This window comes from Lacerta agilis, chromosome Z, assembly GCF_009819535.1.
Source record: "Lacerta agilis isolate rLacAgi1 chromosome Z, rLacAgi1.pri, whole genome shotgun sequence".
In the NCBI taxonomy this organism is placed as follows: domain Eukaryota; kingdom Metazoa; phylum Chordata; class Lepidosauria; order Squamata; family Lacertidae; genus Lacerta; species Lacerta agilis.
Window position 1 is genome coordinate 2,327,365 of NC_046331.1, and position 25,794 is coordinate 2,353,158.

Below are 25,794 nucleotides of genomic sequence, written 5' to 3' on the forward strand. Positions count from 1 at the left end.
CTGAACTGGACCCTACTTGGCTCCCTTCAGCTCTCCCCACAATCGGTTTTATAGCTACTCAGCCACCTTTTCCATTTCAAGCACCAGTGGTCTGGTTCCAACCTGGTTAAAGTGGACGCTGTGCCTTTTGTACAGGCCTAGCTCACCCCAAAATGTTCCCCTTTGCCTCACAAATCCAGAGCCCTCTTCCTCACACCATCGTCTCTTCCACACATTGAAGCCACAAAGCTGTGCCTCTCCAGCTGTCCCTGCACATGGAAGCCAAGGCATTGGAGGTCCTGGCTTACAGCATCCTACCTAGCAACCTAAATTTGGCTCCTGGGACCTGATGACTGTGTTTTCCCATGTCAGTGGTGTCAATGTGCCCCACAACCACTGATTCCTCCCCTGCGCTATCAACCAGGCTCTCAAGCTGATGAGCAACACCAGCAACCTTCACGCCAGACAGGCAGTCAATTTCCTCTGTGGCCTGTTTGTCCAACCTGCACCAAACGATCTATGTTTTTAACTATTGAATCAGCTGCTGCCAGGATCCGTCCACCCCCACCCCCGAGAGCTTTCCTTCTTCCTCCCTTCAAAAGGAACGTTCCCATCTGCCTCAGAGCGACACTCTCCTTCCTCAAGCCCCCCCCCCCGCCCGCCCGCCCGACAGCAGAAGCGATATCTTCAGGAGAGTGGGGTGCTTCTATAACATCCCTGAAGACTTTGCCCACCAGCCTCTCTGCCTCGCTTAGCTTTTCCACATCTTCCTGTAGCTTCCAGCTGAAAATCCTGTACCTTTTTATGCCACAAATGTTATGGTTTATCTTTTTGTCCCCCTTTTTTGTGCTGAAGTGCAACGGTACCTGTTCAGGTGGCAACACAAGGGACACATTGCAGGAAAGGAGAATGATGGGCGGGTGTGTGGAGATCTAGCACTAATGCGCCATTATTGTGTCAGTGGCATGCTGGCCACACACAAAAAAAAAACCACTACCAGTCTGGAACAGCCCTAAGCAAGGCAAGAGAGGAGAAAGGTTCTGCTCCCCTCAATCGAGAAGGAATTTGGGGGTGGGGGTGGATGTTAAAATAGGACGCCCAGCCCTGCTTTATATGCAGGTGGGGTAGAGATGTGAACAACAAACATGGCAGCTGACATTATGTTTTGTTTGGTTCTAATGGTTCTGTTATTTTTATGGTTTGGTTGGTTGGTTTTATTTTGTATGTTGTAGCCTGCGTTGCTATCTTGAATTGGGTTGGGTTATAATTATTTCAAAAACGGATAAATAAAATACACCTTTGTGATTACTCACAAGGTAGTTTCTGTTTGCCTGAACGCTCTAGCAAGTGACCAATACAGGAAGAATAGCAGCCGCTGCTGAGAACTAATGTCAGTGACTGCAAACATTAGGATAGTAGAAGCACTTCACTTCCAGATTTCCATATATTTATAAAGTATTTTAATTAATGTAAAATCAAAAGCACAAGAGGGAGGGAGGGAGGGAGGGAGGGAGGGAGGGAGGGAGGAAGGAAGGAAGGAAGGAAGGAAGGAAGGAAGGAAGGAAGGAAGGAAGGAAGAAAGAAAGAAAGAAAGAAAGAAAGAAAGAAAGAAAGAAAGAAAGAAAGAAAGAAAGAAAGAAAGACAACACAATCAAAGTTACAAAATATAGGAGCAAAACACAGCTTGTATTTTCTAAATAAATAAAGAGCATATAATTTAGAGAGGGAAATAACACAAAGCATCAGTCCAAATGTTGGAGCCAGAGGGCATTCCCACCATCTAGATTTCTTTCAGATAGCATTGTTATTAGTTGTTCCATTAGGATTTTTAATTTAAAAAGTGGAATACAACTAAAATATGTTTGGTGCCGACTGTCCCTGGAGAGAACAGTGTTGATAACTGGCCTTCATGAAAAAAGGGGGCAGAGTGTAATCTTGTGTCACTCTGCTTTCGTATATACAAGATTATCATTTTATCTTCTGATAAGGGACCATATTTCCTTAGAATTATAAACATCCTGGGCAGCTGGATCTCACAGATGAATTGTTTAGACAGTATTCCTTTTCAAGGTCTCTTTACTTATCTGAGATTCCCTATCATATTGGAGAAGAAGCAGATATTTCAAAACAAACTCGTGCCTCTTAAGACATGAAACGAAAAGGGGGAAATGTAAATGATAAGGCCCTTGACTGACTTCAGACCAGGCGTGGGTAACCTCCCCCTTCCCCAACGTTGCTGAATTATAGCTCCCATTATCCTAGCAAGCATGGCCAATGACCAATGGCTTTCAACTGATGTGAGGTCTTGTTTAGCATAAAGGAGAAAAACAGAGTCATGCTGTGAAGAAGGAGGTTCGAAACTGACAGGATTACTTAGGTGGTGTCATGTGGTGTGGTTTGTTGTTTTCATTAGAACGTGTAACAGTGGCCAAGATTCTCACTGTTAAGATTCCTTGGCTTGTTGGCAGAGTGAGGTTCTCCCCACATCCACCTACAGGAGGTTCTGCCCGGACAATTTTTTAGCAATGGATCACCCAGTGAAGTCCAATCGTAACTTTGTCCTCAGGCCCTTCCCTGCATTTCAGGCACCACCAACACCATTCCCTGTCATAAGGCTGCTTATCTCTCACCCCAGACAGCAGTTGGCCCTTGAAATCACCACTTGGAGCATTTCTCCATAGAGGTTTGCTCTCTAGGAGGGGAATTGAGGACAGGACCATGAGGGGGATGGGTGGGTGAGGAGAAGAAGCTCCCACTCCAACAAGACGTTTTAAAGGACAACATGTCGTGTCTGGATAAGAGGTGGCAGCCCTCTTCATCACCATCTCTTCTAGATATCCCATTTACTGTACCACTCACAGCCCCCATTTCCTGCTTTGCCCACTCATTATTCCCCATTTCCTCTTCCGTCTCACAGGCTCCACACATACCCCATGTCCTCCATGCACTTGGTCTACATTGGATCACAACCCACCAGGCCACCATATTGTATGACTTGCTAAGTGACTGTGGTGCCACCTGTTGGTGATACAGTGGAATGATTCTGGCTCTGAGTCCGTTGTATGCTGTGTTGTCCTTCTAAACTCTTTAAAACCCATTCTGCCCTTGTCGTGCTTTACCCCATTTTAATCAACGTGCTTCCCCTCCTTCGCTTTGCATCCCCCAATCCTTTGATATATTTTGTGGATGGGCTCTCCGTGGGCCCTATTTCCTTGTCCACTATTCTTAAACTAGATCCAGTGTAAGTTCTGGGGGCACAAACCCTTGTCACTACTGGTAAGTAATTTTCTCTAGGAATCTCTACTTATTGAGCCAGCTTTACTTTTTACTTTTTTTTTTTTTTACTTAATTGCTTTGCAGATATTCCATTCCAGTCGATTTTATTTGGTTAGCTATCTGCCTTATCTTTGGGTTTCTTTAAACATATATTATTATTTTTTTGGTGAGGTTTGCCATATTTTCGAGGCCATACTACTAGATACACCAGATGTGCACCAGATGATGCAAAGTAAAATACATGGATTTTTTTTTAAAAAGTCACATTTTTTCCTTGTTTTTGTTTTCCCTTTTTGCTTTTTGTGCTCAAATGGCCACTCCAGGACAAAGACAAAGTAAGTGACGGCCCACCTTTGCCTGCTCTGCCCTGTAGTGGGAATCTCATCATCTATTTCTGAATTTCTCTTTTTTTGAATTTATTTATTTTTATTTTTACTTTCTTTAAAAAAACCAAAAAAAACCCCACCACCCTTCTGTCTCCATGTCCCCAAAGACATGCATTCCTCCCTCCCTTCTCTCTGCACTTCCTGCCACATTTGCCTGTTTAATTTCTTTCCATTCTTCTTGCTTCTGTTTTCCTTTTACTCATCTGAGTGTCCTTGTCTTTGGAATTTGATTGCTCAATTTCTGAGTTGCATCCAAGTGAGACTTTGCCCCCATCTTGGGTTTTCGCTTTTAGAGTCTCTCCGCTCTTCCTCGTTGTTCTGATTTCCAATCCCCTTCATCGCAGTGATGCTTTCATCAACCATTTGTGACAAAACCACAAAGGAAGAAAGCTGGGTTGGAGGGTGGAGAAAGAGACCTGAGCTGGAAGAACCTTCCTCTGTGAGAGACTGTTGCTGCCCCCCCCCCCCAAATCTTTCTTCACTTGATGCCCCAGTGCTCTAGGGAAGAAAATGAAATGAATGATCAGAAGGAGTAAGTGGGCACCCTAAGTATGGAAACAAGCATTGTGCCACGCATCTGTTAGAAAAACACCCTGGGGGTGCCCCTTCTGCAGCCCCCGAACTCCGAGTGTCCTCTGGTATGCGCAGCTCTGGAAAAGGCATTTCCCTTATTCTCCAGTGCGCTTCAGCGGCGTATGTCTAATGATATATGCACACTACTCTTCTGGCATAACACAGCAAGAAGCGTGAGACATCGTAGAGCTAATCTACGTATTTACTAAGTACAGACAAAGGAGTCATGGCATCTTCTCTCTCCAGCTCCGAGAGGGAAACAGAGGAACAAGTAAAAGCAAAAGTACAGTACAATAGTACATACAGCGGAAGAGATAAGACTGTCTTCCATTCCCACACTCTTTCCAGACAGGCATGTGATTTACACCAATCTCATCTGCAGCATCGGAGGCGTGAAATACTAACACCCTCCTCCATTTCAGGTAACCGATGCTGCATAGGCTAATACACTGTAATGAATCCATAGGCTAATGAATCCATAGGCTAACACGGCAGTAAGCGAAGTAAACATTGTCATACGCATAGTAAAGTTGTCATACGCATAGTATACCCGTGTAGTACCTGTCCCACCTGTACTGACCACCTTGCACTTCTGGGTACCTTCCTTCCATGGGACTAGAGCCCTAGCTCTATTCCTGCCATGGGCTATAGTGGGGCAAAGAACCTGTGGTCTTTTAGATGTTGTTGGGATCCAGCTCCCATCCTTCTTGAGCATTGGCCATGCTGGCTGGGGCTGATGGGAACTGGAGTCCAACAACATCTGGAGAGCCACAGGTTACTCTCCCCTGGATTAGACCCTACTTCATCATCTGCATAAAGTGTGTCCCCATCTGGGAGATGTATATGGGTAAACTGCTGAACTAGAATTTGTCAGCAAACGTTGATTCCTGATTTGTTTAGGACTCAATCAAGACCACTGACTTCTCTCCCAGTACAGATGTTTTAAATGAGCATTGCTGAAGATTGCATTATTGCCAATGACTGCTGCTGTGAGCTTCCCGTGGGATTATCTTGTATATGTCTGGGCTTCGTATAGAAATGCCACAAAATTGTCTCTTCCCTTTCATGGCCTCTTGGAAATACTTATCTAATCTAGCTATCTAACCATTTAACACTTTGGGCAAATTCACAGAAATTGGTGTAGGTAGCTTCTAATCTGTATAGTGTTTTATAGGCAAGTCAATAAAACATAAAGCTCGTTCATTTAACCAGAAAGCATCCTCTCATGCATCTGTATGTAATAAAATAACTAAGGAGTATCGTATCGTATTGTAGTAGATTCTCCAAGCTCTCTTGCTCCTACTTTGGGAAGGGGGCACCTGATTGGTCAAGCTCAGCACCCAGAAGAACCAGAGTTAGGATCTAAAATTTCTGGGGTGTGTGTGTGTGTGTGTGAGTGAGTGATTTGGATATATTGGGAAATTAGGTAAGAAAGAGACCATCAGCTCTGAAGTGACAAGCCCCATGTCTTCTCATAGTGTTTCATCAGTTCCTCAGCCCTTCCCTTTTTTTGCCAATGGAGGTGTGCCGTGTGTTTGCCTTGCTAAAGACAACCTGTCTCTTGAACATCCTACATAGGCCAGTGAGTCGGAAGAGAACGGATCTGACAGCTTGATGCATTCCATGGACCCTCAGCTGGAGAGACAGGTGGAAACTATCAGGAACCTTGTAGACTCCTACATGGCCATTGTCAACAAGACCATCCGTGACCTCATGCCTAAGACCATCATGCACCTTATGATAAACAATGTATGTATTCCATCAAATAGTCTATGTAACCTAGGACAGTAGAGGCCCAATGTGAGGTAACAGCTAGAATGGGAGACTAGGACAAGTAAGACTGGGCCGTTGGCATGCATATTGTATTAGGAAAAACAGTCTTCTATAAATGCTTCCTCAAAAGTGGGCCCAGCTGCATTCAATGGGATTTGCTTCCTGCTAAGTAAGCTTAATAGGACGCGGGTGGCGCTGTGGGTTAAACCACAGAGCCTAGGGTTTGTCGATCAGAAGATCGGTGGTTCAAATCCCCATGACGGGGTGAGCTCCCGTTGCTCAGTCCCTGCTTCTGCCAACCTAGCAGTTCAAAAGCACCCCAAAAAGTGCAAGTAGATAAATAGGTACCGCTCTGGCAGGAAGGTAAACAGCGTTTCCATGCGCTTCTCTGGTTCGCCAGAAGCCGCTTAGTCATGCTGGCCATATGACCCGGAAGCTGTACGCCGGCTCCCTCGACCAGTAAAGCCCCAGAGTTGTCTGTGACTGGACCTAATGGTCAGGGGTCCCTTTACCTTTAAGTAAGCTTAGAGTGGCAAAAATAGATGCTTAATATTAAACAAAGGGGCCTGGAATATCAGGGTAGGAGCTACCTAAAAAGTGGCCTAGGCAGATAGCAGTTTAAATGTTTGTGTTGCAGATCTACTCTGAATGGTGACCGCCTCTGTTTCCCCCTTTGGTAGACAAAGGACTTTATCCACTCGGAGCTGCTGGCAAACCTGTATTCCTGTGGAGACCAAAACACACTGATGGAAGAATCAGCCGAGCAAGCCCAGCGGCGTGACGAGATGCTGCGCATGTACCACGCCTTGAAGGAGGCACACCACATCATTGGGGACATCAACACCACCACCATCAGCACTCCTTTGCCCCCGCCGGTGGACGACTCCTGGCTGCAGGTGCAGAACATACCGTCCGGACGCAGGTACCCGAGGCTCAGGGGGAGGCCCCTGCAGACCTTCCTGAGGCCTCTTTTAGCAACTTAGGTGGGCCCCACTGCTGGAATGGGAAGCTTGGGCACTGGATCATTGCAGTTCAGCACAGCAGCCACATTTGTGCTCACAAAGCATCGCTGGGACCTTGGTGCCCAACCAGCACACAAGGGCTTGTGGAGGATGGAGGTGGATGATGGCCAGGGGCACTGACTTGAATAAAACGGGGAGGGGGGGTAAGCCCCACCCCGCACAATTGATCACAAGACATGCTGTATGCACACCATTTGAATGGCAATGTTCATCAACTTGGGGGGGGGGGCTCAGCCCCTTCAGATATTTTATTGGGGGGCCCGAAGAGATCTTGGTCCCTAGGAAGGATTGCTACACATGGTGTGTACACGGTCATCACACCTTTGCCTCAGGTAAACAAGCAGGCTGTGGTAGTGTTGCAAATCCTGTAAACACTACTGCAGGTTTTGCACCTGCAAATCCTGCTTGGCAAGGGATGGCCATGAGGCAAAAGACATATCCACCAAAAGCATGGGTGCCTCTCTCGCTCAAACTGCTGCCCTCTACCTTGAAAGTGGTTTTGTCTCTATCCTAAATGTGCCAGAGCACCTGGTCATCCTGGGCCTGCTGCAGCAGTGAAACCCTCTCTCTGTTCAATAGGTCTCCCACATCCAGCCCTACACCCCAGAGGAGAGCTCCTGCAGTCCCCCCAGCCAGACCTGGATCGCGAGGCCCAGCTCCTGGACCACCGCCTGCTGGTGGTCCCACCCTGGGTGGTGCTCCTCCTGTGCCCTCTAGGCCTGGGGCCTCGCCTGACCCTTTTGGGCCTCCCCCTCAGGTTCCATCTCGGCCCAACCGTGCACCTCCCGGTGTCCCCAGGTAAGTCTGGCTGTGCAGTGGGCGGGTGGGAAGGGAAGAACAGGCTCTGGCCCCCAGCTGCACTAGAACCTCGTGAACCTCAGCCCACTTCCTAGGGAGTCAGGCCCATTGAACACAGTGAGGATTCCTCCAGAGTAAATATGCTTAGGGTTGTGCCATTAAGTGCCTTTGCTGGTGCTTAAGGTAGTAACTGGATTCCCCAACTGCATGCTGAGCTTCCCTTTGGGAGAAGATACAGGGATCTTTTATATCCTTTGGTGGATCTGAGGAAAAGGTGGTTTGGGAGACCATTGGAGGCAGCAGCACTGCCTGGAGTGGTGTGCTGGTGTTGAAGAAGGTCTGTCGTAATGGCTAGGTGCAAGGGAGAAGCCTGGGACAGTCCTGGCTCCTATGCCTTTCATAGTAGGCCCCAAATCACCTTCTTCCACCGTTTTTAGAACTTTGCTTAGAAAGAGGTTGCCCATCCTGGCAGCCAGGGAAATGTGGGCATGATTATAAGGAAGCACGTTCCAAAATTTAGCAGAGGCCAAGTCAGTACAAACAGGAACTACTTATGCAAATTTTATGTAAATCTGTCTCATGAGCCACTGCCCCCCAGACCTTTGAGCGCCTGGGAGCGCAAGATGTAAGTGAGAGATCTAGAGAATTTCTTTCTAAGCATTTTCTATCCTTTTCTGATGTAAGGCTTTCAACCAGAGTAGGAAGTCACTTCAGTCTAAGAGTCTTAGGGCTTCCTTGTGTGACACCACCCTACCTGCCCAGTGGTTCTTGCAAGAAAGAAAGTGTTATATTATTGATTGGGGAGGAGAACTGTATTTCACCCCTTTTGTGATTAATTTCCAAGGTAGAGAGCCTCATAGAAACAGACCCCCCCCCACACTCCAGCCAGAGCAACCAGGTCCTCCCTGGAGGAAACATGGTTCTGCCGACTTCTCTTACTATAACATGAAGAAAGTTTAGCCAGAATAAGGTGTTGCACTTTGGGCCTGGCATGCAGAAGACTACAACTGAGAATGATAGGGAAACTTGTTTCCTATAGAACAGCACCATGGACTTTTACTTGAAGATCAGTCCAAACGAGTTCAGTGGAGGTACTCCCAAGTAAATACGCGTAACTCTATGCATGTTTACCAAGAACTTAGGCTGCAGTCCTGACCCACCTGCCTGGGAATTAAGCCCCATTGACTTCAATAAGACTTACTTCTGGGTAAATATGGTTGGGAGGCTTGCACTGCTAAGTCACACAATGGGAGCATGACCTGCGGAATGCGGTGGGCCTTGATAACAGACAGACATGTATAAGACCAGGCTGCTGCACGTGGTTTTGTGTGTCTGGAAATACTTTGTTTTGCAAATGAAACAGAAACATTTGGGAAGAGTTTTGTTGGTGATATTTAACTGCTGATCTTAAGCAAAAGAAGGCTGTCTTTTATTTGTTTGTTTGTTTGTTTAAATAGCAAGTAGCTGTCCAGAGCTGGTATTGGGTTTTTTTTTTAACATGTGAGTAGTGAACTAGCAATAAATGCTTCATTTCAAATACCTGAACTTGAGAAGCTGCTGTGGGAAGATTGTCGATAAAGATTTTGTTTCAGCGTTGCTTCCTACTGAGAAAGGCTGCTCAGGGTGTCTTAAAGGAGTTGGCCAGGATTTGCCTTATCTTCTCAATTAGCAGAATTTCCTGGCTAAGCCCTTGACTTGAGTTGAAAACACGGATCAAGACTTTTCTGTCATTGAACATGAGGCTGTTTGATCACATTAACGAAACAAGATAAAAAAAATCCTTCCAGTAGCACCTTAGAGACCAACTAAGTTTGTCATTGGTATGAGCTTTCGTGTGCATGCACACTTCTTCAGATACACTGAAACAGAAGTCACCAGACCCTTCTATATAGTGAGAGGGTGGGGAGGGGTATTACTCAGAAGGGAGGTGGGAATGGGGGATTGGCTGGTAGGTGTGGAAAACCTGTTGACGGCTGTTAACGACTGCAATTGGTCTTACAGGAAAAAGCAAGGGGTGAGATGGCTAAAAATAGCTACAGTATATCTTGTATAATGAGATAAGAATCCAATGTCTCTATTCAGACCAGGTCTCTCTCTTCAGCCAATCCCCCATTCCCACCACCCTTCTGAGTAATACCCCTCCCCACCTTCCCACTATATTTAAGGGTCTGGTGACTTCTGTTTCATTGTATCTGAAGAAGTGTGCATGCACACTAACGCTTATACCAAGAACAAACTTAGCTGGTCTCTAAGGTGCTACTGGAAGGAATTTTTTTATTTCGTTTTGACTACGGCAGACCAACACAGCTACCTTCCTGTAACTGATCACATTAACCTTTACTATGCTCCTGTTTTTGTTTTTGTTTTTGCACTCCTTGAACAGTGAGAAGACTTAAGTCGTTAGCAATTCATCTGTCCTACAAACTGAGATTGGTTTAACAAATCTCAGGAGTTGCAGTTTGCTGAGAATGCCCTGCTGGGGGTTCCCCCATCACCAACCTCCTCAACTATACGTCCCAGGGCAGTTTACTAGGAAGAAGGAATGGCTGTTTCACCAGTTTAAGTCTGTGGTGCAGATACACTCTGCCATGAGGCAGAGTGAAGTGGATTCCCCAGGTGGCAGGTGCTGGGGAGTAGAGAGATGTTGGAGAGGAAAACTCCATGCAGACTGCCCTGGGCCCCTTAAGCCATCTTCCTGCCCTTTGGTGTAGGAGATGGTGCCCCTTCACTAGTGGTGATGCAAGATTTAGCTTGTGTTTGTTCCAGTTGGTGATTCAGGGAGCCCACTAGGTTCCATTTGCTGTTCCTTCACATTATCGTTTGATAAAACCTTAGCTTCTAGAAAATTATAATTTCCCCAATCCCAGCTCTGGGCTATTCAGCTGTACCACTCTTACTTGTCTGGGCATACTTGTTACAGGATGGAGTCAGAGGTAAGTCCAGAGGGAAATCTCAGCTTTGCAGTGCCGAGAGGAAAACTCCACACTTTCTGCCTGCAGCTCTCATGCAGGCATCGCCTACCCAGAGGTTTGTGGGTTCATAAAAAGAGCAGCACATCCCTTCGCTGTCTGTGACAATTTGCTGTGTAAGTTCATGGATGCTGCTGTGGGACAGAAGGCGCCCTTTCTGGGGAGGGCCCGTCTCTCATATCGGTATCTGATTGTAAGGGTTTATAGACTGGTCACTGACACCGATGTCCACTTGGGTACAGGACGGTGGTCACTGATAATAACCTTGCATGGCTGAGTGGGGCTTTGTTCCAACCAGATTTTTGCTCTGCAAACACACCAGAAATCTAGATTAGGATCAGGCATGGACGAGCTTGGAGAAGGTGCAGGACACTGGCTTATGTGTTGGTTGCAATAATAATAATAATACAGTCGTACCTCGGGTTACGTACTTAATTGGTTCCGGGTCGCTGTACGTAACCCGAACAACGCGTTTTGTGCATGCGCAAAGTGCGCAGAACACTTCTGCGCATGTGCGGATTGCGCACGCAGCAGGTTACACTTCCAGGTTACGGGAGTACGTAACCCGAAGCGTACGTAACCCGAGGTACAACTGTAATAATAGTGAAAAAGCAACACTTTGGCATGCAAATGGTTAGTTATACCCACCTGCTTTCTAGATGTTCAGGTCTTCTCTGCAGGCCCAATTCCTCGTTTTCAGCATCCCTTGCCCAGGGCCTGTTACCATGTGCAACTGCTGCTGCTGCTGCTGCTGTCTGTACTGTTGCCTGCTCTTGCTTCTCTCTCTCCTTTCTTCTCTCTGCCCCCTGCCATTTTCTTGTTCCCTTTCCTTTTTTAAAAAAATCAGTTATAATCTGTTTTACTTTCTGCTGCTTTACCTCTGTGTGCTGTTCTCCCCATCTCCCCAACACATTTCTCCATTGCCATTCTCTCTCTCTCTCTCTTCTCTCTCTCTCTCTCTCTTCCTCATGGATTATATATTCTATATACAGGCAGGCTGAAATGAATGAGGTTTTGCTCTCTACTTCATCTCCTCTCTGACTTTTATCTCCTACACAATGCCACATTCCCCCCTTGCAAATGTTTGGTTTCTGGGCCCAGGGCCACTGCCAGGCAGCAGCAAAGAATAGTGTAAGGAAAGTGTGTTTGTGTTTGCACACACCTGACTCCTAAGAACCACACCTCTGATCTCCTGTCCATCTGACATCGGACGGGAGACATTGTGGCCCAGGCCATGTGATCCAGTCAGCTGGCTTCTGGGATCTGTATTTCTTCCCTGCTCTGAAATGCTTCTCCTTTTAAGATCATCAGAAGCTGTTTTGTGGACACTTAGAGCATGGGTGTTGTTGGGGGGGGGGGAGAGCTGCCCTCAAAAAATCAAGAAAATAAATAAAAATAACTAACTGACCAATTGCGTTGCAGATAAAATGCCCCCCCCAAAACATGAAGCATGCCCTCCCCAATAAATCCTGGCTATGCCCATGACTTAGAGCAGGCTTCCTCAACCTCGGCCCTCCAGATGTTTTTGACCTACAACTCCCATGATCCCTAGGTAGCAGGACCAGTGGTGAGGGATGCTGGGAATTGTAGTCTCAAAACATCTGGAGGGCCAAGGTTGTGGAAGCCTGACTTGGGGGAGGGGCATTTCCACAATTGCACAGAAGTAGGTTTTACCTACATGTCTCTTCCTGAACCTCTGGCTAAATGTCTAGAGGCTGCCAGGACTGGATGGGTCAAGGAAGAGCGTAGGAGCTTGTTGTTTGCATTGTTCAGCTGAAACATGAAAGTGACCAGTCAGAGCAAACCCATTTAAAACAGTGCACCTAAGTTAGTCCTGCCCATCAGTTTCAATGGGTCTGTTTTGAGTAGGACCAATAACAATAATAATAATACCATATCTACATGAATCTAATGCTTACCTTTTTTCGCCAAATTACGTTGTGATAATTAAGGTGTGCATTAGATTCGACAGCACATTTACATTTGCCAGCAAATACTCTTTCTGCTTTCAGGGTTCTGAACATTGAGGTGCACATTAGATTTGATGGTGCATTAGACTTGAGTAAATACGGTAATTTTTTTATTTGTACCCCACCCATCCGGCTGGGTTGCCCCAACCACTCTGGGCAGCTCCCAACAGAATATTAAAAACACAAGAAAACATCCAACATTAAAAACTTCTCTATACAGGGCTGCCTACAGATGTCTTCTAAAAGTCAGATAGTTGTTTATTTCCTTGACATCTGATCGGAGGACATTCCACAGGGTGGGTACCACTACCGAGAAGGCCCTGTTCCTGGTTCCCTGTAACTTTGCTTCTCACAGTGAGGGAACTGCCAGAAGGCCCTTGGAGCTAGACTGAATGATGGGGTGGAGACGCTCCTTCAGGTATACTGGGTTGAGGCCGTTCAGGGATCTACAGCTCAGCACCAACACTCTGAATTGTGCCTGGAAACATACCGAGAGCAAGTGTGGATCATTTCGATGCTTTAGGATTAACCCTATTGGATACAACCATTCAGGTTTCCTGCTTGGTGTTTCCTGCTTGGCAGGGGGTTGGACTGGATGGCCCTTGTGGTCTCTTCCAACTCTATGATTCTATGATTCTAGGGGCATCACAAGGAGGGGTGCAGGGGATGTGGTCCGCCCTGGGTGTCATGCCTGGGGGAGGTGACAACCCCCCCCCGGGCGTATCAGCATAGCGGTGCTCACAGCCCCGGCGGGCGGATTTTGTCGTGAAAATCTGCCCACTGATTGCGCAAATACACCCAGCGATCAGCCTGGCACCTCTCGGCGGGCGGCACTCGCATCCCCGACGGCTGGTTCTATGCAACTTTGGGGTACCCTCCCTAAAAATTGCAATGTGGGGTGACCTTTTTTTTTTACCGGGTACCACCTGACCTTGCTACATCTCTGCAACCATTCATGTCTCAGAGAAAGAAATATACACAGTATGACATTCTGACAGCGTCCAGAAAAGCAGACCTGTTAGGCTGTTGCATTTTAAAGACAGTCTTATAATACATTAGAGACCTAACACAAACTTCTTCTGGGCCACAAGGAGACTCAATGTCCACAGGTGCTTATGCTACAGCAATATTTGTTAGTCTTTAAGATGCCAAAGTGTTGATAATACTTGAGTAGCTCGGCTCGAATGATTTCCAAGAGTTTCCAGAAGCTCTCTCCCTCTTTCTCTCCCCTCCCAACTCTTTTATTCCACCCCGTCGTTGGCCCACTCCTACTCATTGGTCAACAGCCCCCAGATGGCAAGTTCAGTCCTCCTTGCTCCATCTCTTGTATATAGAATAAGAGAGTTCACATTGGGCAGTTGGGCTTGAGTTTGCTGGCCACAAGTGAGCAGACAACCATCTTCATTTGTTGCTGTTCTGTTTCTTCTTCTTTTGTTTTTCTTCTTTGGCCTTACCACATTGCGTGGGGAATACTGAATGGGGCCCAGCGTTTCAGCCTTTGAGCTACAAACGTTTGTGTGTGTGTGTGCGAGTGCGCGCGCATGCACTTCATCAATGGGTGTCAAATCTTTGTTTGCTTTCTTTGAAATGTGTGCATGAGAGAGAGACAGCCTGTGCACACGAGTGTAAAGCCTTCACCTTGTTTTGTGTGTGGAGTATTTTGGGGTAGATTAATATCTATACAAATTCCAGGTGGTAAAGGGTTGAGCACACGTAACAATTAACTATTATTAAGGATGCAACCTAAAGAAATGAATTCTAATAAGACATAGGACTTTTGAATTGGTTACTTGTGGATTAAGTGCACATACATTTACTTACTGTTTCTGAAGCAAGAAGCATCCCCTCTTTTTAATTTCAGATGACCCATAGGTTGTAGCGGACATCATCTTAGAAGAGTCATCTTAGAAGATAGAGAGAAGGGGGAGGCATATATTTTTAAAGATGGCGCTTTCTATTTGCAGTTTTTATAAGTGCTTGCATATGTTTAGAATTATCGGCTGCCACATTAACTGGGGACAGCTAATAGGTTAAGGCTGCAATCCTATACCCACTTACCTGGGAGTATGCATCAGTGAAAACACTTCTGAGTAGATATGGGGGGGGGGGGCGGGAACGGTGTGGGTTTTTAAAAGCCCCCCTGAAATGTGGAGGGAGGGAGGGGCAGAAGTAACGGTAATTTGCTTGAGTCTGCTTGGCAAGGCCGTCCAGCACATTTTGCTGCCTCTGGTGAAGAACCAGATGGCTCCCTCCCCCCTCCCCATTTGCCCTCCACATCTAGAAGTCAGTCAGGCTGCTAGTTAAGTCTTATTTATTATTTTTAATTCATAAAATTTATACAACCTTGATTGTAAAAAAACACAAAAAATAAACCTCAGAGTAGTTTACAAACAGACTAAAACAATGAAACAGGGTAAAACAAAAAAATATGACTCATTAAAACATTCAAAATATTATTTTATTTCATACCTTTTACACACCATGTACCCCAGCATGGGTTCCAGAGCAAGGCCTTCCGCTGCACCTGAGGGCAGGAGTAGTGCTTAGCGGGCGCAGGCTCAGCTCTGTCCTCCAACACCTTCGCCACCGCTCTGCACGTTCACGCCCACCCCCAAGCACCTGCTGCCCAAGGCAGCTGCCTCATTTCATCTAGTGATAGGGCTGGCCCTGGCAGTGGAGGAGAGAATACCCTGCACTCACTTCTGGAGGCAGGTAAGTTTGTACACAGCCTGCCAGTCCTTTTGTGTGCCACTGCCCTTAAAGTGCCAGCGGCCACATATCTGTGGGTGGCTGAAAATGTCGGCTCTTGCACAGGTGTGCATGGCTGCAGCTGCGTGAGTGTGCAACGGATGCAAGTGTCCTAGCGTGTGTCGTATGCGTCTGTTGTACATGCTGGTGCAGGCACAGTTTTGTATCTTGCAATGGAATTGTGGTATGCGAGGATGCAGACATCCTTTGTGTGTGTGGTCGTGTGGGGTGGGTGGGTGCAGCTGCAGATTTCCACCTTCCTTTCATTGTCCGTGCACATGTATGCAGTATTGGTCATTGTGCTTTTTCACAAGTATCTGTGTGCACGCACGTGTGCATGTGCACACGAGTGTGTGACTCATTTTCCAGACTTGCGTGGCCTCTTGCCTCAAATTGTCTGAACAGCCATGTTGCTCTCGTGTTGTCTTTCAGAATCACTATCAGTGACCCTTGAAGATTGGCAGCTACGGTACGTTCTTCACTCCCACTCACCCCTGCCTCCCTCAGCCTCTAGTGATGCATGACTCAGTGTTAGTCTTATCCCACCCAGCCATGCCTTCCCATTCCCCTGTCCTGCCACCTGCCTCTCCTAGGTAGTTCTTATAGATATCCTGGTCTTCAGAAGCAGGCCCTGCAAATTCCTGCTCGTTAGAGCGTTGTAGTGGAAATGTGGTGGGATTTTTTTTTTTTTTTGCTGCAATTAATTTAAATTATGTGGAAAGAAAATAATTTTCCCGACCACCATCCCTAATAGTCCTCTTAAGTCCCATGGAATTGGACGGTTAGGAACATGATTTTGAGAGGGAGGGAGGAAGAGAGTGAGTTTGTGAAGGGTGCACCATTATTAAAGATCTTTTCTCCCCAAGCTTTCTTCCACAAACATTGGCCAAAGCAGACCACTGGTCCTTCCATCCCAGGATCCTCTCCTCTGACTGGACTCAGGAAAAGAGGGAAGCCTCTCCCATCACCTTCTGCTACCCAAGGTCCTTCATCTGCTTAAAAAAACTTCTGTTCCTCATGTCCATCCCTATGTCTGGAATTATGTCCCTAGCATTGCTTCCCTTCAGATTCAGCAGGAGAAATTAGGCCCTGGTGAGCTTTTTTTTCCCATCCTGTGCACTCCCATACACTTCAGTTGGGCTGGCACCAGAGCAAGACCAAGTCTCTTGGGGGCTTTCTCCACTCTCATTGACGTCCACTTGGGTCTCTGGGTTCAGTCTCCTTGCAAACCACGAAGACTTTCCAGCTCTCTTCCGCTGGGTTTGAAGTGAATCATTTAATATTTTCCCGACGCAGTGAATATACACGGTTGCACAGTTGATCACCCATAAAGGGGGTGGCACCTGCACCTTGGACCCAGGTGGCGCTGTGGGTTAAACCACAGAGTCTAGGGCTTGCTGATCAGAAGGTCGGCGGTTCGAATCCCTGCCACGGGGTGAGCTCCCGTTGCTCGGTCCCAGCTCCTGCCCACCTAGCAGTTCGAAAGCACATTAAAGTGCAAGTAGATAAATAGGGACCGCTCCAGCGGGAAGGTAAACGGTGTTTCCGTGTGCTGCTCTGGTTCGCCAGAAGCAGCTTTGTCATGCTGGCCACATGACCCGGAAGCTGTCTGCGGACAAACGCCGGCTCCCTTGGCCTATAGAGCGAGATGAGCGCCGCAACCCCAGAGTCGGACACGACTGGACCTGATGGTCAGGGGCCCCTTTACCTTTACCTTTACCTGCACCTAAACTAGAAAAGGCTTGTCCTGTTTAAGTTGTGCCAGCAACACAGTTGTTAAAGGCACAAGGCATCGTCTGCTTTATTCCTGTAACTGTACACAGTTCTCACAGCAAGCTGCTCCTGTTGGAAGAATGACTCTCTTCAGCGGGATATAGGAGATGCCTCACATCCCTTCCTTCTGATCGCTTAGCAACAGTGATTAAGTGACACAACATACTCAGCAACAGCAGAGCATAGTATCTGCCTAATAAGCCTTAGGACATTGCATCAATGTTTTGCTTACTAACTTCCTGATTGACTCGCTTTTTTTTTAAAAAAAATGAAAGCTAGTCCAGGAGGGAATGGACACAAAGACCCCCAAATCATTCAGAATTCTACCCCAAAATGAACTTTAATTCACCTTTATTTTACCCGACAATTATGGGAACTACTTTCAGGTGTAGTCCAGAGGTTTGTGAACCAGTTCAGTGAACTTTGTTCAGCTGGACTAGTTCATTCCAAGCTCTGTGACTTAGGAAACATCCCAACCCCACCCCCAAACCCCCACCACTGCCACACAGCACCCTCCTTGTGAAACACAGCAGCTTGCAATAAAAGTTGCTGGGTCTCAGACTTCCCACTGAATGTGCTTAAACTAACTCCTTTGGGGTTCTGGTTCCATATCCCTTGGTACTCTTTTACTTGGTGTGTTGTGACTCTCAAGCCTCACATGCTGACACTCAGGGATGCACAAATTTCATGGCCACACCCCTGCCATGGAACGCTGCTTTAGTTGTTCCTAAACAAGGTGACCAAGTCTCAGTAAGTTCTTTGATCTATCTAGATATGTTCGGGATAATGTCCATGGTTCCTTACCTTTATCTTCACAACCTTGTGATGTTGTTTTGGTTGTGTGACAGCGACTGGCTCAGAAAGCTTTGAGCCCAATTCTCCCTAGTCTTAAGTGCAGCACTCTAACCATTACACCCCTACTGCCTTGAGATTTAGTCATCTTGTTCCACATTGAACCTGTAAATGTGAAAAGACTAGGAGTCAGGCATCTCACTTGAACTTCGTGCTGTAAACTTTATTCCACCTTCTGATCCCTGTACCCATTTTTTTCTTCATTGCAACAAGAGAGCCTTTCTAAGCCTTTCTTGCCTTCTCTGCTTCTATCTTCCTTTCTCTCTTCCAAAACTTTGCAGCAGCATATTTGTTGAACACCAAAGAAGGGCCTTGGCAAGCATTATTCTCTTTGGGGTTTCCAGTTAAGGTAGGAAGAGAATTCACAACAAAAGGTAGGGCAGCAAAAGAGATACTTTGGCAATGAGGAAATGAGTATTAATAGGGCCCGGGGGGCAGTAAAGATACCCAGTTGCAGATTCTGCAGCTGAGAAGGACAGGTTCTAAGAGTAGCAGAGATAATAATAATGTGCATTACATAACTCTACTTAGATTAACAGGATTTATTACACATTCAGTAATTCAGTTCCCCTCCCTGCTTCGTGTGCATGTTTGCGTGTGCGTGCAAGAACAGTTACACAAGCAAAAAGGTTCCCCCCCTTCATAAACATGAGGACCAGACAGATTTGTTTTGTTTTTTGAAGCGTGATTCTAAAAATGGTGTGGCCTGGGCCAGGTGACAGGTGCCATGCTGGCACAGCAAACTAGCGTTCTGGGTGGCTCATATAGCCTGTTCCACAGCCGTTATGAGAGAGAGAAAAGGTAAAAAGCCTTGGCTTTTGGTATATCCAAAGCAGGGACGATGGTTTCTTGCTCCCTAGCGAGCTCCAGTTAGGAAGCCCCCTGTCCTGGGGGTTGTTTGTTGCTAGGGGAGCAGTGAAGCAGGAACAATTTGGCAGTATAATAAATCACACTGAGCTTTTAAGCATATTTGTAGTGCAGTCTTTCCCTTGCAGAATTCTGGGCACTGTAGTTTACCCCTCCCAGAGTTCCAGTTCCCAGCAAACCATAACAAAACTACAGCACCCAGAATCTTGGAAGGGAAAGACTGCATTATGAATGTGTTGTTAAGGAACAATGTGTGTGTGACCAAAGGTGAGTGCAGGGGTGGGCAAAGGCAGCAAGCTGTGGAATTGCTGTCACATGGAAGAGGCAGAGATAGAAAACCTTTTGTACATATTTGTCTTTGTACATAAATGTAAAGTCTTGAAAAATGTCCCATTGTGGGGAGTATCTCCTGTAAATTTAATCAATCATTTTTTATATTGTCACAGACCTACCAAGACAGAGCATACACAGAATAAAAGCCATGAGCATTAAAACACGCACTTGCTTAACATACGATTACCAAAGATAAAAGCATGAGATACAAATGGAAATTAGCATGAATCTTCTTATGAGACCTTTGAGCCTAGAACAGGCCACTGATTCTGTTACTGTTTTTTTGTATCAGCCAAGAAATATTCCAGGTGCCATTCCTGTGTCCTTGTGGGGTGTTTACTCACAAGTGGGCAAAGTAGTCTGTTGCAGAAGGGAGGCAGTTAAATCTGGCCTTGTTTTTATTCTATAGATGCAAGGCTAGCCTCTGGCCATTGACCAGCAGTTAGCACTCACTATGGGGTTCCAAAAAGGGGGTGCAGAAAGTTCGAAAGAACTCACTCAGCTGTTGAACTAAATCCTTGAATCCATATTGGAACGACATACAGCAGCTGAGATGAGATGTTAGCCTTATATACTTTCACGGCAGCAGGGATAAACTGTGCTCCCTTACTATGGAAAAAATGGAGTGTACTCAGAGCAGCTTCTACCGCCCATCTGTGTGGGGGTAGCTCAAGAAAGTGTGGAGGAAAACATAATGCCCCAGGTATCTAAACTTCTTCATATGCCGGCCACCTATTCTCCACCTACTTATGAATCTGCATCTAGAAAAGACCATGATCTTTGTTGTGCTAAAATTAATTGTAGATGCATTATCCTTACATAATACTAGAATGAATTTTCAAGGCCTGTTTTGGACAGTGGCGTAAGTACAGCATTGCCTGCCTTCAATGATAGTAAGACTTCGGCCCTTGCCTTTCTAAGTTTGATCAAGGCCATTGGTGTGGAGGAAGAGAGTGAGTGGAGAGCAGTGGCGTCCAGGTGGAGGTGCTGATTTCCCCTTGGCACATCTCTGTATCATCCCCAGTGAACCTGTAGCTGTGGGGTGTGAGAGGTATACCATGCAGCTCAGGGGGGCTCTAACTTGGTGTTCCATCATCACGGCAGTTTTGCAGTAACTGACTTGCTTCCAGAACATCATCTCTTTCCTGCTTCCTGTCAGCCCTCCTCAACAGCAGCTCAGAGGTTGCCATTCAGTTCTTGCCAGACTGTTTGGTTGCAGGAGCTGGTCTTTTTGAGGAGGCTTGGCTGTTGCCCGTGCATCCTTCTGGGACTCGCTGTTGGGAAACTTTGCCTGCCCAGAGCCTGGATTACAAAGAGCACCAAGGAAGTCATTTCCCTTCCAATTTTGAGAGAAGAGCTGCATTTGCAGCCTTCGTGTATTACAAAGTTCCTATGCAACTCCCATGTAGCAAATGCTTTTGTGCGTAGAGCATGACGTGTTATGATCATTCACACCTCCAAATAGCCACACAGTACACATGCTGGGAAGCTCTGCCTCCTCAAGGCAGTGCTGACTTTAGACCACTACAGAATGGAGCCTTGTTCTGGTTGGAGCTCATGGAGGGGGGGGGGGATACAAATGTAGGTTTGAGAGAGGAAAATGGCAGACCAAAGCAAACTCTTTCATGGTAAAGGGCAAACCCTGGTGACAACTTCTGCTCACAGTGGTTTACATGCATGTAGGATCGTCACACAGATAATTTAACTTCTCTGCTGGATTTATTTATTGTGCGAGAGCTCACAGATTGGTTTATCCTAGACTGGGCTATGGCCATGGAGATGTGGAGAGCCCCTCTTTGGGGATACTCCCAATCTGTTCCCAAACACCCAACCTGATCAAGCCTTGTGATATCCATACACAGTGGCAACCCCACTCCCACCACCCCCACAATCAGAAAGGTTATGTGGCAGACTTGTCTATAATACTGAGACTATCCAGTAACTTAAGGTAAGTTCCAGGAAATGAATCAGCACTGGAAAATGAGTACTGCCAAGGTTTACAGCACCTAAAAATGGATGCACCAGGATATGAATTTGCTTTGCAAAAATTAGGCCACACTTCAACCTTTTCTCAAGGCAGTTCACACAGTAAAAATAAAACAAATATAATGAGATAGTAACAAAATTAAAAAGCATAAATTAAAACAGGCAGCAATAAAATAAAAAAACAAGCCAACATCACATGGGAATTGGCAGAGGCTGGCGCCTGCCTGTCTCATGCTGAATCAGTTTACGGTGACATAAACAAGGGTGAAGCTGCTACTAGAGCTGAAGGACATACCCAAGAGGTGCTTCACCACGAGCATTCCTGCAGCTCAAAGCCAACTTCTGACCACACCAGTCTGACAGTATGAAGCAGCCCTTGGTTGTGGCTGGAGAGGTTCAAAAAGACCGGGAGTTGTCGATTGGAGGGGGGTGGGTGGAAGGAGGCATGCTGCAACCTAATTTCTGACTAAATTTGTTCTAGGGTTGTAAAGAAGTGTTTGAAAAAGCTGGACTCAGCTAGTGGTCAAGCTCAAAAAGGTGCCCTTTACTCTCAGAGCAGGGGGTGCCTGATCCAGACTGGCCGGCAACTTCTGAAACAGCACCTCCCAGAGGACACCACCCATTCTGTGTAACATTGCTCCTCACTCGCTTGGTATAGTAGCATCACAAAGGTTGTGCTGCATGCTTCTCAACACTTACCTGGGTACCAGGACCTCTTTTCTGGAAGTTGGACTCTGGTTTCTAGAGATCTTTCAGTGAGATTCTAAGTGAACACCAGTAATCCATAGGGATTTCATAGATCTGTGTCAAGGGTGGTTTCTAGTCTTCCTTTTTAAAGCAGCAACAATGAAATTGATCCATTTTTAAAAGGCTATGAATAACAACTTTGTCCCCTCTGGTCTAAGCGAAGGCCAAGGTCCTGGTCAGGATGAGGTGGAGAAGCATGTAGAGATTGTGACTGACCGCCATGGCTAACCTGTGTGTGTGTGTTCTCTTCTCGTCTTTCTCTCTCTCTCTCTTCTCTCTGCTCTCACAGCCGGAAGGGCCCTGCCTCACCTACTCGACCCACCATAATCCGACCAGCTGAACCGTCCCTCTTAGATTTATAACCCGAGGCCTGTAGAAAGCTGGCAACAAGTTCTGTGCCCGGGGCTCTCCCCGCCCCAGCAACCCAACCCCTTGTTCCTCCCACAGGCACCTTCACTCCCCTCCTTCCCCATGTCGTAAAATGCTCGTTAGTGATTGAGCTCTTCTTCGTCTTCTCTCGTGCATCCTGTATTGCTTTGTGAGCGTAGAGTAGTCCTAGTTCAGTGGCATGGGGAACTTGGAAGGACATAAGATCTTTGGAGCATTGTTTTTACAGGAGCATTGCTGTGCACCAAAATGGCAGTTGTGGACAACCTGCCTGGTCTGCGCATAGCGTCCTGCCTGCGTTGGTTAGCTGTAGCATCTAGCTCTAATCTATAGCTACGTAAACAATTCCCAGCCCCCACTATAGTTAAGATGAAAATTCTGGAAGAGGATAACACATGAAGATAATGTTAACAAAAACGTTTTAACATTTTTGAACATTCTTGGTAACGTCTGGTATGTGGGTTTGAGTCAAAGTGCAAACTTTAGGGAACGGTTGACACAGCCTCCTCTCAAGCTGGGGACAGGAAAGCAGTTGTGGAGGGCTTACTGAATAATGCCGTCTTGCAGACCAAGAATTCTCTCACTATCTCGAGGTGGAAGGAACCAACACAATGTGCTACCCTCCATTTTTTGAAGTAGCAAAGGAAGGTTAAGAGAGGCTGGTATTTCCAGGCAGCTGGCTTGTATTACCACTTGCAACTGACTTTCCATAAAGCAGGAGACAGGTTGATAGCCTTCCTCTCCACAGAAATGGACTATCTAATATTTCCAGGAGTGGGCTGTGTGTTTTAGTGCAACTACCATTGCTTCAGACAAACAAACAAAAACACTACTCGTTTGATGTCATGACGATTCTGTTGATTCTTCCAACCTTCACTACTTGCATGCTGATGGTACAAATATGTAATGTGGGGGGAAATGTTTGTAACTGCTAGTCTTGACATCCTCTTCTCTGGCTTCTTTATGTATATGTTGAGGGGTAAATATAGAAATATTTAAAGTGGGATGGGGGAAAAGATCTGCAACATCCTCTCCTTTTGAAAGCCAGCTTTAGACATCCTCCTTGGAAAATTTCAGCCATTCCCACTTACAATTTTTGTTCCTTTTACCCCAGTGCTGTTACTTTTGATTTTCTGTTGAAGATCCTTGACGTCAACTTCTGATGTCCAATCCTTTCCATATTTTAACCGTTGTTTTACATTTTTGTCCCTCTCCCTCTCTCTCTCCCCCCTTGTTTTTTCTTTTGTGTTCTTGTCTCTCTTTCCTTGAATTCCAGCCGTCCTGGCAAAGCTAGTCCCTCCCGCCCGGAGAGTCCAAAACCACCATTTGACATGTAACCCTGCTCCCTTCTTGAGATCCATCCTTTATCTGCCTCTTAGCTGTTCTGTCCTGGAATGGTCCAACGCACATGTTAAAAACACAGCTTTGTTCTGTTGTAGCTTGTGGCTTGCACATATCAGATGTGACTCTAGTGAAACTGGCTTTTCTTCCTCCCAGTTGCTTTAAAGGAATTTAAACAAAAAAAAAATGAGCTATATTGTAGTAATGAGAAACATATCTTTACTGTTATATAAATATCTATAAATATCTATAAATATAAAGATCTAAATATATATGGTGTCCAGATGTTTTAAGCCTTTAATGCTTCTGATGTTTGAGTTTAGCAAATACTTGAGTAAGGAGATTATATATAATGTACACATGTGCACCCAACAAAATATAACCCATACCCAGAAGTCTGAGATTGTCAACTCCCTGCTGTACACGGTTGGGTTATTATTGCCCCAAAATTGTGGTGAATCTTCGCAGTGCTGCTAGTATCTGTGATGCTGTCTGTGATCTGTCAACTCTTGTTTATTGGCTGAAAAATAAACTATTATTTCTGTATAACTGAGTACTCCATGTCTAGAATAAAACACTCTCTCAGTGCTTCCAGGCTCTTATACTTAATGCTGTCAAGTTATTTGTGGCAAGACAAATAGAGAGCTGCACACATGATGGCAGTGTCAGAAGCAATAGGTTGAAGTCCTGGTTTTACAGTTAAACACACACACACATATTCTGTAGGGTTTTTTTTAAAAAAGAAAGCATCGCCATCCACTGAAAGTGCATCATCTCAGTTGGGTATTATTTACACATACCAAGAAAAGGTTCTGTACAAAAACTGCAAACACCTTTAATCGGAGTAGATTCTACAGTTCTTAAAAAGAAAAACTCAGCTGTTTTCCTTGGCAGGTGATTTTGACAGCTAACACATTATTATTATTATTATTATTATTAGTAGTAGTAGTAGTAGTAGTAGTACCCTGCCCACTGTAGGTGACTTCCAACAAATATAAAAGCATATATCAAACATTTAAAACTTCCCTGTATAGGGCTGCCTTTAGATGTCTTCTAAAAGTTGTAGGGGCATTTATCTCCTTGACATCTGATAGGAGGGTGTTCCACAGGGTGGGTGCCACTACCAAGAAGGCCCTCTGCCTAGTTCCCTGTAACTTCACTTCTTGCAATGAGGGAACCGCCAGAAAACCCTTGGGACTGGACCTCAGTGTCTGGGCAGAACGATGGGGATGGAGACACTCCTTCAGGTATACTGGGCAGAGGCCGTTTAGGGTTTTAAAGGTCAGTGCCAACACTTTTACTTGTGTTCAGAAACGTACTGGAAGCAAATGTATCTTTCAGGACTGGTGTTATGTTATCTCGGCGGCCACTCTCAGTCAACAGTCTGGCTGCCGCATTCTGGATTAGTTGTAGTTTCTGGGTCACCTTCAAAGGTAGCCCCACGCAGAGCGCATTGCTGTACGGGAGATAACCAGCACATGTACCACTCTGGCAAGACAGTCCATGGGCAGGTAGGGTCTCAGCCTGCATACCAGATGGAGCTGGTAGACAGCCGCCCTGGACACAGAATTAACCTGTGCCTCCATGGACAGCTGTGAGTCCAAAATGACCCCCATGCTCCATACCTGGGGCAGAGTTACCCCATTCAGGGAGTCCCCCACACCTGCCTGCCCCCTGCCCTACAGAAACAATACTTTATTGTATGGATTCAACTTCAATCCATTATTTGCCATCCATCCTCCAGCCACCTCTAGAGACACAGGACCTTCACTGCCTTCACTGGTTCTGATTTAAGAGAGGTAGAGCTGGTTATCATCCACATACTGATGAACACCCAGCCTAAACCCCCTGATGATTTCTCTCAGCAGCTTCATATAGATGTTAAAAAGTATGTGGGAGAGGATGGAGCCCTGAGTTACCCCAAAGGTGAGAGGCCAGGGGGCTGAACTGTCATGGTCTGGTCTAAGGGTGAATGAAGTCCCGGCAGAGGACGTCAGGACCGGGGGCAAGATGG

The 25,794-nt window shown here is 46.1% G+C and overlaps 1 protein-coding gene across 12 annotated transcripts in view; it reads left to right on the forward strand.

Annotated features, from left to right (window-relative positions):
• Positions 1 to 24,370, forward strand: part of DNM1 (dynamin 1) — a 141,792-nt gene extending 117,422 nt beyond the window's left edge. For 4 of the 12 annotated variants that reach the window (XM_033137355.1, XM_033137359.1, XM_033137356.1 and 1 more), the window contains 5 exons: positions 3,579 to 3,590; positions 5,793 to 5,963; positions 6,668 to 6,909; positions 7,589 to 7,807; positions 22,342 to 24,370. In XM_033137355.1, coding sequence (XP_032993246.1) covers positions 3,579 to 3,590; positions 5,793 to 5,963; positions 6,668 to 6,909; positions 7,589 to 7,807; positions 22,342 to 22,414 — 717 coding nt within the window. In that variant the 3' untranslated portion in view covers positions 22,415 to 24,370. Of the gene's footprint in view, positions 1 to 3,578; positions 3,591 to 5,792; positions 5,964 to 6,667; positions 6,910 to 7,588; positions 7,808 to 15,926; positions 15,964 to 22,341 lie in introns of those variants that run through there. The other 8 variants (XM_033137362.1, XM_033137363.1, XR_004425810.1 and 5 more) reach the window with 8 other exon arrangements.
• Positions 24,371 to 25,794: the final 1,424 nt, after the last annotated feature.